Genomic DNA, 17290 nt, shown 5'->3' on the forward strand with positions numbered 1-17290 from the left:
CAATATTCCTGGCTGAACTTGCTGATATCAGAGCCAATCTGAGTTCTACCGTCTGATGTTTTCTAGCTGAATAACCAACAACCACTGACTGAGAAAGAACTTAAGCGATATCGTTTAACTTTACAAAATTTAATGTCAAGTAAAAAAACCTTTAGGGAAACTCAGTGTAAAGGAGTGATTGTGGGCTGTCGTTTGAAGTCACTGATTGGTGGACGTGTGTCAAAGTGCCGTTAAATTCTTGGTCATCCACACCATTAAACAGTTTCAGAGTTTTCAGCTTTTCAATTTGGCTCTCTATAAACAATGGGAGGGTTTTTGTTGCCTTCTGTTTTGTTGATTCTCTTCACCATTGGTATGAGTTCTGCTCATTCGTGTAAGCCTCAGATGTTGTGTCAACTCGGCTGGGAGTCATGGGGCGGCTCTTGCTACAAACTTCTTGAAGAACGAATGACTTGGCATGAAGGGAGATTTAAGTGCCAGGAGATGGGAGGGGAGATGGTTGCGCCTTCATCGCTGGAGGAAAATAACTATATACATAGTAAAACCATCAGTTATATGTGGATTAATTGCAATGATATCGATAACGAAGGGCAGTGGGACTGCGCTCCAGACAACGGCGGGTATAGGAACTGGTACGAAAATAAGCCACAAGGCGGAACAGGACAAAACTGTGCTGAGCTTGGATCCTCATGGGGTAGTAAATGGAGTGATTATCTATGCTCTGCTAAAGGCCATGTTATCTGCAAAGGCAAGGAAGTCGTGGCTTCACAGGCAAAGTTGAAGCAATGGCGCCTACTTGCGTCGTGTTTGACCGGCCACACCTTACGAGAGATACCGACCAGCAACGTCCGTGCCTGCGCCGCTGAGTGTGACTACAGCCCCAGATGTCGCTCCTTCAACGTGCAGCATTTCGGGACAGGGGAGCGAATTTGTCAACTCAATAAAATCACCCGCCATAAGGCCGACCACACCAAGTTTGTGAAGTCGAAGAAACCTTTCACGTGTATTTACGGAGAGAAATACTTTCAACCAACATTGTTAAATCACCATCAGTAAAATCATAGAATGACGCTCAAATAACAGAAACAGCCGATCGTTGACTTTACTCAAAGATTTACAGCCCAAAGTTGGGACTCCCTCATAATTTAAATTAAACGTTTTTGCTTTTTTGTTGCAAAGTAGTATACATGTTCAGTTGAAATGTTGAGCGAAAACAAACAGACAATATTACGTTGTTCGCAAACAAAAATTGAAGACGTAAAATTGTTCTGTTTTGAAAGCAAATGAGCCAACGGACTTGTGACGGAATCTCTGAGAGGACTTGTGAGGGAATCTGGGAGGGGACAATTTGCAAACATTTTCTTTCAATTGAAAACAAAAACTATTTTCTCTTAAAGCTTGTGGACGAGATGAAAGGAGATGTGTATAAGTGAAGCTCGTTTAGTTATATTTCATTAAAGATTGAATAAGAGCTTGATTGTGACATGAATGTCTTTGGACGTTGATCTTAAAGACAGGAAACAATTAAGTTATTTTATGATAGAATTGATCACAAAATATAGAACAACTTTGTCCAGTGTCAAGTACGCTCACACATCGATAGGTTTTCAACAACAAAAATCGCGACAGGTGGCACTTGTTCTACTTGCCTTTAAATACTTTGGTCATCTAGCAAAGGGTTGAAGCAAAGGATTGGGATCAGGTTTGCGTTTTGGAGGCAAAATGTTAGTGCGGCGTGGAGCGATTTTTGGTGAAGCGAGGGTTGTCCTTTGAATTTCCACCACGCAAGCTGGGGGGGGGGCTATGGGAATTAAAGAGTATTCAAACTTATCGACTTCCAATGATGCGCCTGCAACCGGAAACTACGTCATTGACCTGCTCGCGAGCTGCGGTTCTGTAGACTTGGTTTCAAGTCTGTCGCGGTGTTAAGTTAACCGATAGCCAGAATACAGTACTGCCTTTAATAGCGCCCTCTGTCATTTTTATAGTTGGGGCGCGTGTCTGTGTGGGCGTTTTTCGTGGCTGGTGGTACAGACCGGACGAATAACCGTGAGGCTCAGACTTGAAATCAAGTCTAGGGTTGTGATGGCTGAACACTAGGTTAGACATGAGTATCACTCTCTTGTAAGCTAATCGACGCATCCATATAGAATGGTCATGCCTCTAATAGTAGCAAAGTTATTATACAAAACTTGGGGAATCCGGTTTGGCAGGAGATTCTGCCCACCCCCCCCCCCCCCCCCATGTGTCGAACTAGACTACACACAAACTTCTTCTGTAGCGCCCTCTTTTGAATCAACCTCCTGGAGCCAACATTAATTTTCCATGATGGAGACCGAATCTCCGGCGGACAGATTTCCCCGAGACATCGGTCAGGGAATTCTGCCGCCGGAGATCAAGATTCTGTACCCCATATGGGGTATAGCGTGGACCGGGGATGATGATTCAAAAGAGGGCGCTATCACAATAATTTTGTGCACAGTTTGCCAAAATTTAAATATGGGGGACAGAATCTCCTGCCAGTGCGGTCCCTATGGCAACAATACTACAATCTTTACGATTGTGTAGAATCTCTGCCGAATTAAACGCTTCTATGGTTTTTATGGTGAACCGCGGCGCATTTAAAGGCATGCGTTGTTGTATCGGTCGATTTGGTCTTTGAAAAGCGTTTGTAACCGTTTGTTGTAAAATGCATATGAGTAGAAAGATGTTGTAAAAGTAGAATACAATGATCCACACAAGCATGCCTCGAAATCGCACGGTTTCCCTTTTACCTCGTCGACTAACACGGTCGGCCATTTATGGGAGTCAAATTTCCATAATGGCCGACCGTGTTAGTTTATACAGTAAAAGGAAAAACCACGCAATTTCGAGGGAAAACCTGTGTGGAGCATTGTATTCTACTTTTGAAACATCTTTCTACCCATATGCATTTTTTTTAAAAATGGTTACAAACGCTTTATATAGACCAACTCGTCCGATCCAAGGCAACGTGTTCCTTTAAATTGCGTGGTTTAAAATTTTAGCGTATCCATGAGACGTCTGCTAATGTCGCATCAAGGTAAACTCATGCTTAAATTAGTCAATTTGTCTGTATATTGGCGCAAATCCGTCTTGTGTATGTGTGTGTGTGTGGTATGGGAGCATCATGAAGACTTACGGCGTGGAGTCATGGGGGCTTTTTCCGGTGGGTCCAGGGGTAAAGCCTCTTGTCGATGTCCGGCGGCGGTTCAGGGGTTGGATCTGGAGGGATCCCTGAAGCTGTAGGGGGCTTTACAAACCGTTTTTTTATAGAAAATTCCCCTTGCTCAAAGTTGTTTTATAACACTGCTACAAAGACTTGCTATAGAGGAAAAAACGAACGACGAGAGACAATAATAAATGCCCAACATACTTGCTAATACCACACATCGGTGTATGAATAAAACAAACAAATTGATATTCTTTATCCTTCAAGCAATGTAAAAACTTCTACCCGCTGCCAAAAAATAGATTTCGAACTGCCTCTAACCACCGGGCAATCTCGGTGGTCTGGATGGTAAGCAATGCTGTAGATTTGCAAGGGTCGTGGGTTCGAATCCCACCCGAGTAATAAGCCTGTGAATGTTTTCACAGGACTCGGGAAAGTACTGAGTAAACAGTCCCTACACACATCGATGGGTAACAAATCCCTACTGATATACAAACGTTTAACTGTCAACAATCTCCCTCTCTTCCCTTGCACGTTTACCACGCAATTTCAAGGCATTGGTGTGGATCGTTATATTCTATTTTTAAAACATCACTCTAACCATGCATTTCATACCAAAATGTTTCAATTGCTCTCCATTGCCCAACTCGCCCGATCCAAGGCAACGCGTCCCTTTAATGGTTTCTCTTCCAGAGGACTTTAATTTGGTTTTATATTACCGCAGGTACTTTTCTTATGAAATATTTAAGTGTTTAAAATGTCAATGTCACCTTGGCCGATGTTTAATGCTGCGCGTTGCTGGCAATCCACAGCTCATCTCAGTGTATAATGATTGAGCAGAAAATGTTTTGTGTATTATCGCTGAAGTGTTTCCTTTCTCCAAGTTGGGTAATTAAGCTTAAAACCACCATGGAAACGTGTACGTTTTTCCTCAAAAATGAGGGGCGTGTCCAATCAGAGCCACGGACCTTTTTTGTTGCTAAACAAACCGCCTTGGTTTGCATGGACGGCCGAAAGTTTGTAAAACACTCAATCATATTAACAGATGTTTCTAACCAAATTCAGGATTTCTGCCAACTTTCAATTAAATAAAACATCTCCCATAATTAGTTGTTTTGTTTTCAACAAAATCAACACAATATTTGAAGATTTTTATAGCATTGTTACAAATAGTAGCGATTTGATTTTGATTTGCATTAATGGCTTTCCATAGTTTTTCATCCTGGGTTGGCAAAAAACTCGGGCTGTGACGTTGCAAAAGAAAGGTCTATGTATTAAGGAAGTTATAAAACGGAAGGACCAGTTTCATAGGTCACGTGGTTACATGACGCCATTTTCAGTCCAAAATGCAGCAGTCTAGTCTGGCACCCTTAGTGCGTATACAAGCTTCAAATCGCGACTTGTCATTATTCTCCCATTTAAGCAAACGGCACAATCGATTTTTCCTCACTGCGCTTTCTGACCAACATTGACATCGCCAGACCCAACCTGAGTTGAGCTCTCTGATGTTTTCATGCAATGCTTCGCTGAAAGAAATAAACACTGACAAAGAACAGATCAAGATATATCGTTTGAACTTTATAAGTATAGATACAGTATTGAAGTAGTTGCCATATAAAGCCGCTGATTGTGTTGAGATTCTTTAAAAGACTGTTGACTTTCTTGAAATGATGGGAGGATTTTGTTTTCCTTCTGTTTTGTTGATTCTCTTCACCATTGGTATGAGTTCTGCTCATTCGTGTAAGCCTCAGATGTTGTGCCCATTCGGCTGGGAGTCATGGGCGGCTCTTGCAATAAACTTTTAGAAGAACTAATGACTTGGTATGATGGGAGATTGAAATGTCAGGATATAGGAGGGGAGATGGTTGCGCCTTCATCATTGAAGGAAAATAACTATTTATTAAGTAAGTCCACAAAACATAATACTATGTGGATTAATTGCGATGATTGGGAGATTGAAGGGCAGTGGCACTGCACTCCAGACAACGGGGGGTATATGAACTGGAACACGAATGAGCCAAAACTCGGTAATAGACTTAACTGTGGTGAGCTTGCATCCAAATGGGTGGTAAGTGGAATGCTTGTGCATGGTCCGACGAAAAACGGGTTATCTGCAAAGGCAAGGAAGTCGTGGCAACACAGGCCAAGTTGGAACTACTTCATAATTTAAATTAAAGACACTTGACACTATTGTTAATTGTCCAAGACCAATCTTTTAACTTTGTGTATCTTAACATATGCATAAAACACCAAACCTGTGGAAATTTGAGCTCAATATTGGTCGTCGAAGTTGCGAGATAATAATGAAAGAAAAAACACTCTTGTTACACGAAGTCGTGTGCTTTGGATGCTTGATTTCGGGACCTCAAATTCCAAATCCGAGGTCTCGAAATCAAATTCGTGGAAAGTTACTCCTTTCTCGAAAACTACGTTACTTCAGAGGGAGCAGTTTCTAACAATGTTTTTTACTATCAACAGCTCTCCTTTACTTGTAACCAACTAAGTTTTTTGCTACAAATTATTTCGAGTAATTACCAATAGTGTCCACTGCCTTTAAACGTTTTTTGCTTTTTTGTGCAAAGTAGCATACATGTTCAGTAGAAATGTTGAGCGAAAACAAACATATATTCATTTTGTTCGCAGACAAAAACTGAAGACGTAACTTTTTTCTTTTATGAAAGCAAAGCAGCCAACGGACTTGTGACGGAATCTCTGAGAGGACTTGTGATGGAATCTGGGAGGGGACAATTTGCAAAAAATTTTTTCAATTGAAAACAAAATCTATTTTCTCTTGAGGAATGTGGACGAGATGAAAGGAGATGTGTATAAATGAAGCTCGTTTAGTTAAATTTCATTAAAGATTGAATAAGAGCTTGATTGTGGCATGAACGTCTTTTAAAGTTGGTCTTAAAGACAAGGAAACAAATAAACAATTTTAAGAGAGAATTGATCACAAAATATTGATTTCATCAACAAAAATTGCGACAGTAGGGCACTGTTGTTGACATTTAAATACTTTGGTAAATTTGAGCAAAGGGTTGGGTCAAGTTGGCTTTTTGGAGGCAATAATGTTAGTGCGGCGTGAAGCGAGAATCCTCAAGTTACAGATTTCCAATGATGCGCCTGCAACCGGACACTACGTAATTGACCCGCTCCCGAGCTGGGGTTGTGTAGACTCGGTTTCAAGTCTGAGATCGTGGCTTTTAGTCTAGCCGATAGACTATGGGTGCGTTCGATAAGCTTCCCTGGGTCGACCCCGCGGTGCTCACTCGAGTGAGCCCCTGACAAGAGCTAATAGCACGATCGCACTCACCCTCTCGTGGTGACGGCATGCACCTCAGGTCACATCCAAGTGACCCACTCCATGACAAGCAGGGCACTGGGGGCTGACCCAGGTGAGCCCCGTAAAAGCTATTCGAACGTACCGGGGTCGACCCAGGGAAGCTAAACGAACGCACCCCTTACACTATATTGCCTTAAATAGCGCCCTCTATAGAATAACCCTTGAACGTCTGACGTCATTCTTCGAGGCTCTCGTGTATAACGCCAGAGACCGGCCTAAAAAAAATGCAAAACCGGCGTGTAGTTTGACCTCTGACCTCGGTCATTTCACATAGAGATACGCTGTCAACTTCTGTTGCGGACGTGACAGCAGTCTTTTTGGCATCTATGTCACTGCACGTTTATCAAACGAGAACTGTATCCAATGAAATCCATGGATCTGACAGAGGGGACCTGTCTTTATCCTTGCGGATAAAGACAGGGGCCCAGTCTAGGTGCGCGATTGCTTTTATCTGTGTGGGCGTTTTTCGTGGCTGCCGGTTGCAGAGGACTAACCGTGATCTGAGACTTGAAATCAAGTCTGGGGTTGTGGTGGCTGACACCGAGGGGCAGACACGAGTATTACGCTTTCGTAATCGACGCATCCATATAGAGGGTGCGTTCGTTTAGCTTCCCTGTGTCTACCCCGCGGTGCACACTCGGGTGAGCCCCTGACAAGAGCTAAACGAACGACCACTCACCGCTCACGTAGTGACGTCGTTTACCTGGGGCCAGCCACCAAGTGACCCACTCCACAAGCAGGGCACTGGGGGCTGACCTGGGTGAGCCCCTGGAATGATGTCAAAAGCTATTCGAACGCACCGGGGCAGACCGGGGATGACCCAGGGTAGGGAAGCTAAACGAACGCACCCATAGAATGATCACGCCTCTAACTAATAGCAAAGTTATCATCCAAAAGCTTGGGGGGGGGGGCCTGTTTCCCAGGGAACCTGTCCGCCGGAGATTATGTCCCCATTGTGGGAAATTAACATGGGCCGGGATGAGGACTCAAAAGAGGGCGCTATCGAAAGAAATGTGTATACAGCTCGCCTTATGGTGGTTCGGGTCACTTGGGGCTTGCCTGAGGTGCACTGACGTCACCACGACAAGGGTGAGTGATTGTCGATTAGCTCATGGCAGGGCTCACCCGGACGCGTATTTTTTTTCCAGGAAAAACGTGGGTCAAATATCTGCCCACGTTCGTCCTGGAAAAAAAATACGCGACAGTTTCAGGACGAACCGTGGGGTAATTATCTGCCCACGTTCGTCCTGGAAAAAAATATACGCCACCCGGATGAGCACACCTGGGTCGACCCGGGACAACTAATGGAACGCACCCAGTGACGGAGGTTAATCTACAAGAGGGCGCTTTTTCAGCAAAATGGCTATTGGGTAGACTTTAACCCTAGCTCGCGGGCTGGTCAATGACGCAGTCTCCGGTTGTAGGCGCATCATTGGAAATCGGAGTTCGAATAATCTTCAGCCCCCCCCCCCCCAGACTTGTGGACAAGTCGTTAAATCGGCCCCATGCGCTGAGAAAGTGCTCTCGCGAGATCACTGCTCTCGCGCGAACTGATGGCTCCCCGATTTCGACTCTTCATTAAGTCTACCCCCCCCCCCCCAGCCTGCGTGGTGGAAATTCAAATGACAACCCTTGCCAAACTTGACCCAAACCCTGTGCTTCAACCCTTTGCTAGATGACCAAGAAGAAAAGCTGTCGCGATGTTTTGTTGTTGAAGTAAACCTATCGATGTGTGTGAGTGTACTTGACAAAAGATTTATAAATAAAGTTGGTCTATATTTTGTGATCAATTCTCCCTCAAAATAATTTAATTGTTTCCTTGTCTTTAAGATCAACTTCAAAAGAGATTCATGTCACCATCAAGCTCTTGTTAAATCTTTAATGAAATTTAACTAAACGAGCTTCACTTATACACATCTCCTTTCATCTTGTCCACAAGCCTCGAGAGAAAATAGTTATTGTTTTCAACATTACAAGAAAAGTTTGCGAATTGTCCCCTCCCAGATTCCATCACAAGTCCTCTCGGAGATTCCCACAAGTCCGTTGGCTGATTTGCTTTCATGAAAGAATAATGGTCTTGAGTTTTTGTCTTGAAAAGTTTGTTTGTTATTCGTTAAACGTTTCAAACATAAAAGTGTATACTACTTTGCTTAAAACAAAAAGGCAAAAACGATTAATTTAAATTCTGAAGTGGTCCAAACTTTGGGCTATAAATCTTTGAGTAAAGTCAACGATCGGCTGTTTCTGTTACTTGAGCGTCATTTCTGTGTTTTTACTCAAGTGATTTAAACAATGTTGGTTGAAATTATTTCTCTCCGTAAATACACGTGAATGGTTTCTTGGACTTCACAAACTGGGTGTGGTCGGCCTCGTAGCGGGTGATTTTGTTGAGCTGACAAATTCGCTCCCCACTCCTAAAATGCTGCACGTTGAAGGAGCGACATATGGGGTCGTAGTCACACTCAGTGGCACAGGCACGGACGTTGCTGGTCGGTATCTCTCGTAAGGTGTGGCCGGTCAGACACGACGCAAACAGGCGCCATTGCTTCAACTTGGCCTGTGTTGCCACGACTTCCTTGCCTTTGCAGATAACGTGGTCGTCACTTTTAGAGCATGGATAATCACTCCATTTACCACCCCATGAGGGTATTAGCTCAGCACAGTTTCTGCTAGTTCCGCCGTGTGGCCGATGCAGGGGGTTCCAGTTCCTATACCCGCCGTTGTCTGGAGTGCAGTCCCACTGTCCTTCCACCTTTATATCATTGCAATTAATCCAAACATAATCCAAGGTTTTACTCAGAATATAGTTATTTTCCTCCAGCGATGAAGGCGCAACCATCTCCCCTCCCATCTCCTGGCACTTAAATCTCCCATCTTGCCAAGTCATTGTTCCTTCAAGAAGTTTGTAGCAAGATCCACCCCATGACTCCCAGCCGGATGGACACAACATCTGAGGCTCACACGAATGAGCAGAACTCATACCAATGGTGAAGAGAATCAACAAAACAGAAGGCAAACAAAAACCTCCCATTATTTCTAGAGAGCCAACAGAATCTCAACCGTTTTGTGAATTAGTACAAAATTAATTGTAGTACCAAATTTTTTGAGCAATTTTGGCACACAAACAGCGGTTTTAAACGGCAGCTCACAACCAGTTCAATACTGCATATAAGTTCAAACGATATCTCTTGATCAGTTCTTCGTCAGTGGTTTTTGCTTTTTCAGCAAAGCATTGCATGAAAACATCAGAGAGCAGAAGTCAGGTTGGGTCTGGTGCTTTCGATGTTGGTCGGAAAGCCAAGTGAGGAAAATCGAATGTGCCGTTTGCTTAAATGATAAAATAATGACAAGTTGCGATTAGAAGCTTGTATACACACAGGGTGCCAGACTAGACTGCTTCATTTTTGGTCTGAAAATGGCATCTTGCAACCACGTGGCCTAAGATTAAGAAACTGGTCCTACCACGTTGCAACTTTCTAAACGCAAAGCTCTGGTTTAAAGGACACGCCCCTCGTTTTTTGAGGAAAACGTGCAGGTTTCCAAGGTGATTTCAAGCTCAATTTCAACAATGGCCCAACGTGGCGGAATCAAACACCCCAGCGAGTATACACAAAACATTTCCTTCCCAGCCATTATACACCGAGAAGCTGTGAGAAATTAATTAATGGATTGCATACACAACGCAATACTGCAATAATGGCCAAGGTGACTATGAATTTTGAACACTTCGCAAGATCTGCGGTAATTTAAAACCAAATTAAAGTCCACTGGAAGAGAAACCAATAAATGCAATCTAGTCCTCAGGTGAGGTCTCGAAATCAAATCCAAATATTTTAGTGCGAAATTAATTCTTTCTTAAAAACTACATTACTTCAGAGGGAGCCTTTTCTCACAATATTTTATACTATCAACATCTCTCCGTTGCTCGTTACCAAGTAAATTTTTATGCATCGAACGTTCTTTTGACGTCATGCGAGTAATCGTGGCTTCTTATTGGTCAGCAAACTCACCACGCTAATGCATTATGCATTACATTTTCTCCCACCAAAATTGTTGGCAAATGTAAAGAAAAACATAAGGCCCCAAAACGAGTTGGTAAAGGCGCTTCGCGGCTTCGCCGCTCGAGGTGAAAGTCTTTTTTCGTGCGTTATATTTGTGGGGCTGTGCGTGCTATCCGGTGTGCCGCGTGCGCCTTGACTAAAGGCTACTATAGAGAGGTTTTGCGTGAGGCAGTTCGAACCCTATGCTTTGGCAGCGGTATACGGCAACGATAAAATATATGTTTTTGCTTTAGGGATAAAGAATTTGTTTGTTTTATTCATACACCGATGTGTGGTATTAGCAAGTATGTTGGCCATTTATTATTGCCTTTCGTCGTTCCATTTTTTCTCTAAACCAAGTTTTTGTAGCAATGTTATGTAAAATGTTATAGTAAGGGGATTTTTCAGCTATAAGACAGGTAGTAAACCCCCTACAGCTTCAGGGATCCCTCCACCCCTGAACCCCCGACAAGGGCTAGGCCCCACCAGGAAAAGCCCCCATGACTCCACGCTTGAAGTGTTCATGATGTCCCCATGCCACACTGTGTGCCACACACCTATACACATTTCAAGACGGTTGCTCTAATGCAAATTTAAAAATTTCAGTATGATTTTATAACCTTGATGCTACATAAGCAGACGTCTCACTGATACGCTAAACTATTAAACCACGCGAATAAATTGCGCCGCGGTTCACTATAGAAACTATCGAAGCGTATAATACTCGGCAAAAACTCTAAACAATTGGAAGAATTGTAGTGTTGTTGCCATAGGCACGTACAGCACTGGTGCCGATGCTGCTCAAGCATGAGGCCGCTAGCACGTCACATATTTCAATTGCAAAAGATGTATCTGAATTCGGTCTTGGCGACTGCTACAAAAATGGTTGCGATAGTATAGTGAAGACAATTTCGCGTTTACTGTTTCCCTAATTCTTTCATTCGGTTTGGAGTAGTTGAGCGGTCTGATATACCTGCAAATGACCTTTGACCCTCATGCATTTTCATAAAATTAATAACAGTGAGTAGTAATAATGATCTTATAAGCTTTTGGGAGATGGGAAATTTATTAGGATTAATCCTAAGTTATGAAGAGTTTGGTGAACTCAACGACAGCCAAACTTGGCTGCAGGTCTCAATTGGTGCGCTTGATTAGCTTCCCCGGGTCGACCCAGATTGCCCCCGGTGCGAATAGCTTTGACGTTATTCCAGGGGCTCATCCCGGTCAGCCCCAAGGGTCCTACTTGTGGAACGGGTCACTCTGGGCTGACACAAGGTGTATAACGTCACCACGAGAGGTGATCGTTCGATTAGCTCTTGTAGTGTCAGGGGCTCATCACCCGAACGAGCATACCGCGGTGTCGACACAGGGAAGCTAATCGAACACACATGTTCCACCTACTTTTGTTGTATGTGATCCAGAACGATGTAATGTAAAGGCGAAGCTAGCTTAACATCATCGCCAGCACGTTTTGTTTTAATTTGCACAAAGCGCATTATATAACAACAGAATACTTTTGCTGCATTCCGTTCATTCTGCGAAGTTTTCGTGGAGAGTAGAAAAAACTATTAGGCCATTCCTCTGCTGATTGCCAGTGACGCCACACCTTAATTTGTGAGCTTGCACGTTTTCTAATGCTATAATATGGATCGCAGTGCGATTTATAGCTCGGCATATTCCGACAGTAATGGAGGCATAGTTGGAGAGGCAGAATTGTCCTGGTAAGTTGCTTTAACTTTATAAATATCTTGAAGTGTGATTTTAAAATGTTTCAGTGCAATCACCTTTTTATATTGTATAATTATATTTTTATCGTTGGCAGGGGTCTGGTTTTACACATCTTTTGATGACAGTTTTATACTTTTGTTTTAACCTTGATAGCCCCTGTACAACTTGTAACTATTGTGTATGTCTAAAGATTTAAAACAAATAAAATAAATAAGTATTTTGACTTTATTTGCATTGTTGATTTTATTTTATGTCTTCTACTAGTACGTAGAAAAGCTACAGCTGTTTACAACTATCTGTTGAGTCGATATCCAAAGAACTTGAAGAGTAGATGAAATCTTGCTAAATATCGACATCACGTTTACGTCTTAAAGAATCTTAACCAATTTTAGACCTCTAGTTGTTTTATTAAATGAGGGCGCTCTCATCGGCGGATTTTCTCCATGCAAAAAAAAAATTAAAAAAAAATCTGCAGTTCTTGTATTATTTTTAAGCCCGTAGGTATCTGATGGAAAGGGAAAAGGGAATTAATTCATTGACTTATCAATCAGTCTTGATACATATATAGTTTAAATGCAATTAATACTTCAGGATTCGTTATCATCATTCTTATAAAATTATGGAGATATTCAGCAGCCACAAGTTTATACATTATACGGCATATTATTTAGTTTGGGTATGTGTTCAGCTTAAATTACGGAGGTTACTCTAGAGGGCGCTATTTAAGGCAATAGTGTAATATAGAGGGCGCTATTTAATGCAATAGTGTAACGTCTATTGGTTTGACTAAAAGCCACGATCGCAGACTTGAAACCAAGTCTACACAATCCCCAGCTCGCGAGCGGTTCAATGACGTAGTTTCCGGTTGCAGGCGCATCATTGGAAATCAGTAACTTGGATTACTCTTCAACACCCCCCCCCCATCTTGTGTGGTGGAAATTCAAAGGACAACCCTCGCTTATCCAATGGGGAATATGCCTATCGCTTTACGCCGTTCACTAATATTTTGTCGGAAAAGTTTCCGTATGGCGCCACCACTTTTTCATTTGAAATAAAATAATATAGTATCTAATTTACCTGATTGATATATCCCTTTTTGTAAAAATGAGTGAAAAAGTGGTGGCGCCATACGGAAAGTTATCCTATTTTGTCTCCAAAAAGCTAACTTGACCCCGTGACCCTTCGCTTCAACCCTTTGTTCGAAAGTATTTCAAGGAGAACAGTGTATTCTTTCGCTATTTTTGTTGGCGTAAAACCTTCCATTGGTGTGAGTGTACTTGAACAATGGACTTAAATAAAGTTGTTCTATACTTTGTGATAAATTCTCACTTGAAATAATTTATTTGTTTCCTTGTCTTTAAGATCAACGTCTAAAGACATTCATTTCATAATCAAGCTCTTATTATATATTTAATGAAATTAACTAAACGAGCTTCACTTATACAAATATCCTTTCATCTTGTCCACAAGCCTCGAGAGATAATAGATTTTGTGTTCAATATTAAAATAAAAGTTTGCGAATTGTCCCTTCCAAGTTTCCGTCACAAGTCCTCTCGGAGATTCCCACAAGTCCGTAAGCTGATTTGCTTTCATGAAAGTAAAATGGTCTTGGGTTTTTTGTCGTTAAACGTTTCATCCAAAAATGTTTACTACTTTGAGTAAAACAAAAAGGCAACAACGAGTAATTTAAATTCTGAAGTGGTCCAAACTTTGGGCTATAAATCTTTGAGTAAAGTCAACGATCGGCTGTTTCTGTTACTTGAGCGTCATTTCTATGTTTTTACTCTAGTGATTTAACAATGTTGGTTGAATTTATTTCTCTCCGTAAATACACGTGAAAGGTTTCTTGGACTTAACAAACTGGGTGTGGTCGGCCTCGTAGCGGGTGATTTTGTTGAGTTGACAAATTCGCTCCCCACTCCCAAAGTGCTGCACGTTGAAGGAACGACATATGGGGTCGTTGAGGCACTCAGTGGCGCAGGCACGGACGTTGCTGGTTGGTATCTCTCGTAAGGTGTGGCCGGTCAGACACGACGCAAGCAGGCGCCATTGCTTCAACTTGGCCTGTGAATCCACGACTTCCTTGCCTTTGCAGATAACGTGATCGTCACTAGAGCATGGATAATCACTCCATTTACCATCCCATGGGGGTATTAGCTCAGCACAGTTTTTGCTAGTTCCGCCGTTTGGCCCTTGCAGGGGGTTCCAGTTCCTATACCCGCCGTTGTCTGGAGTGCAGTCCCACTGCCCTTCAACCTTTATATCATTGCAATTAATCCAAACATAATCCAAGGTTTTACTCAGTATATAGTTATTTTCCTCCAGTGATGAAGGCGCAACCATCTCCCCTCCCATCTCCTGACATTTTGATCTCCCCTCATGCCAAGTCATTAGCGCTTCAAGAAGTTTGTAGCAAGATCCGCCCCATGACTCCCAGCCGAATGGACACAGCATCTGAGGCTCACACGAATGAGCAGAACTCATACCAATGGTGAAGAGAATCAACAAAACAGAAGGCAAACAAAACCCTCCCATTGTTTCTAGAGAGCCAAGTTGAAGAGCCGAAGTCTCGGAATCTTTTTAATGGTGTGGGGACAAGTCTATAAATTTAACGGCACTTTGGCACACGTCCACCGATTGGTGACTTAATACGGCAGCCCACAATCACTAACTTTCTCTCAGTTCCCTTAACTTGACACTCAATTTTGCAAACGATATCGCTTAAGTTCTTTCTCAGTCAGTGGTTGTTGATTCCTCAGCTACAAAACATCAGAGGGTAGAACTCGGATTGCTCTGATCAGCAAGTTAAGTCAGGAATATTGCAGTCTGAAATATGGCTTACACTGTGTATCGATGTGTTCATTGAGAACCAATGGAGTTGAATTGTTGTGTCAATCGCTTAAAGGTTAACTAAATATGCTGGTTTTCTATTGGACGATTCAGAAGTAGAAACTTCATCTGCAACGAGACCGTCTTTCTTTTTGAGACCAATAAAGTACTTGCTGTATCCGGGAACTTAAACTACTACATCATCTCGCCACAACCACAAGTCAGCACTGCCAGCAAACCTCCCTACGTAATGATGCTTGTCTCAACTAATCCACTGAAAACAAAATCTGACGAACCATTTCTGGCCAATCAGCGACTGACACAGGTTTTAACCGAGTGTAATTAATTACAGCAATTTAAAGAAAAAGTAAAGGAACAGCTAGGCTGGCACAGACTTATCAAAAAACACGATTTTAGCTTCAAGAGGTTGAAGGAAGAGTATTAAAGGCACTGGACATTATTGGTAAATACTCAAAGTAATTGCTAGCATAAACGTACTCGGTAACGAGCAATGGAGAGCTTTTGATAGTATAACACATTGTGAGAAACATCTCCCTCTGAAGTAACCAAGCATTTGAGAGTTATTTCTCACTAAAATATTTGAATCGTTCGAGACCTAAGCTCGAATTTAAACATCTGAAATGAGTATACAACTTGTGAGACAAGGATGTTTTTTCTTCCATTATTCTCTCGCAACTTCGACGACCAACTGCTTTCAACTGTTCACAGGTTTGTATTTTGTGCATATTATTTTGAGATACACCAAGTGAGAAGACTTGTCTTTGACAATTACCAATAGTGTCCAGTGTCTTTAATGCATGTACATCTTCCAGCATGAGATAAACAATAGACTCCGTTGTGATGCCTGCTTTGGAAAACCTTGGCCTAGATGTCCATCAGTATGAAGTAATCTGGATTAATTCCCAACCACCAGTAAATAAGAAGAGGCGTACCCAGATTCAAAACACGCTCTTTGCTGCAAGGAATCGATGGAAGAGAGAGATGAACAATACTGTTGTGACGCACGCTTTGTGGACAGCCTTGGCCATCAGACGTTCTGGAATAATTTCAAATCAAAAATTAATCTCCATGGAAAACCATTACGCACCAGCTCTTAGATTCATCTGCCTACTTAATTTTTTAGTCAATGGTATAATCCGCCTTAATTTAAATTCTGACGTATTTTCTTTATCAAGAACTTTGTTGCCATAGCCGCCCATGACTCCCAGCCGAATGGACACAACATCTTAAACTTGCACGAATGTGCAGAACTCATACCAAGGGTGACGGGAATTAACAAAATAGAAGGCAAACACAAACCTTCCCATGTTTAAAGAAAGCCAACAGTTTTTTTTAGAATGTATTTTAGTTGTGGATTAACAAGTCCTATTTAACAGCACTGGCATACCGAAATCTGTGCGAAGCATTCGCGTATGTTGAGCCCGATTCATCTGCCCGAAGTTTCTTGTGTCACAAGAAGAAAAACAGCGCGTGCCGATTATTGTGTCACTAAATTTCATCGCATTCCCATGAAGTATGGACCAGCTTTTATAAAAAGGTGATCCGGTTTGGATCAAAAGCCAAGGCCATCTATCCTACTCGATATTTATATTATACTATGGATATATTATCCGAAACTGTCAAGTTGGGAAAAATTAATAATATTATCATAATATTATCGTGTGACAAGTGAGATAAGAAATGACGAACAAGTAATTTGAGTCAACAAATTTATGTTGCATTTAATCACTTTTCATTGTGGGTTAATGAAAGACAAACGGGGACAATGTTTTGTATTAGTGGGCCGTAATGAAGTAATATAGGGCGCTGTTAGTGGGGGACGTCCAAAAAGACCTTGGCCCAATTTTATAGAGCTGCTAAGCACAATAATTTGCTTAGCATGACATGTCTTCCTTTGGTAAAAACAGAATTACCAACCAAACTTCCAAATGATTTTCAGGATAAGCAAACAACAGCTAAATACCAGCAACAAGCAATATGCAACAAACGGAAATTTGGTTAGTATTCCTGTTTTTATCGAGGAAGAAATTTCATGCTAAGCAAGCTTTTGTGCAAATTTGTATGAAGTTAGGACCTTACCGCAAATACTCGGTATGCGCGTGGAAAGAGGTGCATATAATAAAAGGAGCGTTACAGAAT

The 17290-nt window shown here is 42.0% G+C and overlaps 3 protein-coding genes across 3 annotated transcripts; 1 reads left to right on the forward strand and 2 right to left on the reverse strand.

Moving 5' to 3' along the window:
- Positions 1 to 303: 303 nt before the first annotated feature.
- On the forward strand, positions 304 to 1056 carry LOC139954074 (perlucin-like protein). Its single transcript, XM_071953735.1, has one exon. It carries the CDS (start codon positions 304 to 306, stop codon positions 1054 to 1056), a length of 753 nt encoding a protein of 250 aa, XP_071809836.1.
- A 7782-nt stretch (positions 1057 to 8838) lies between these two features.
- On the reverse strand, positions 8839 to 9564 carry LOC139953639 (perlucin-like protein). Its single transcript, XM_071953135.1, has one exon. It carries the CDS (start codon positions 9562 to 9564, stop codon positions 8839 to 8841), a length of 726 nt encoding a protein of 241 aa, XP_071809236.1.
- A 4549-nt stretch (positions 9565 to 14113) lies between these two features.
- LOC139953562 (perlucin-like protein) lies at positions 14114 to 14836 on the reverse strand. Its single transcript, XM_071953006.1, has one exon. The coding sequence runs from the start codon at positions 14834 to 14836 to the stop codon at positions 14114 to 14116; it is 723 nt and encodes a 240-aa protein (XP_071809107.1).
- Between the last annotated feature and the right edge of the window lie 2454 nt (positions 14837 to 17290).

The sequence above is a fragment of the Asterias amurensis genome, chromosome 22 (assembly GCF_032118995.1).
Source record: "Asterias amurensis chromosome 22, ASM3211899v1".
Classification (NCBI taxonomy): domain Eukaryota; kingdom Metazoa; phylum Echinodermata; class Asteroidea; order Forcipulatida; family Asteriidae; genus Asterias; species Asterias amurensis.

What these genes read in the sequence shown, in the direction of transcription:
- LOC139954074 (XM_071953735.1), top strand. Translation starts at nt 304, where the DNA reads ATGGGAGGGTTTTTGTTGCCTTCTGTTTTGTTGATTCTCTTCACCATT.
- LOC139953639 (XM_071953135.1), bottom strand. Translation starts at nt 9,564, where the DNA reads ATGGGAGGTTTTTGTTTGCCTTCTGTTTTGTTGATTCTCTTCACCATT.
- LOC139953562 (XM_071953006.1), bottom strand. Translation starts at nt 14,836, where the DNA reads ATGGGAGGGTTTTGTTTGCCTTCTGTTTTGTTGATTCTCTTCACCATT.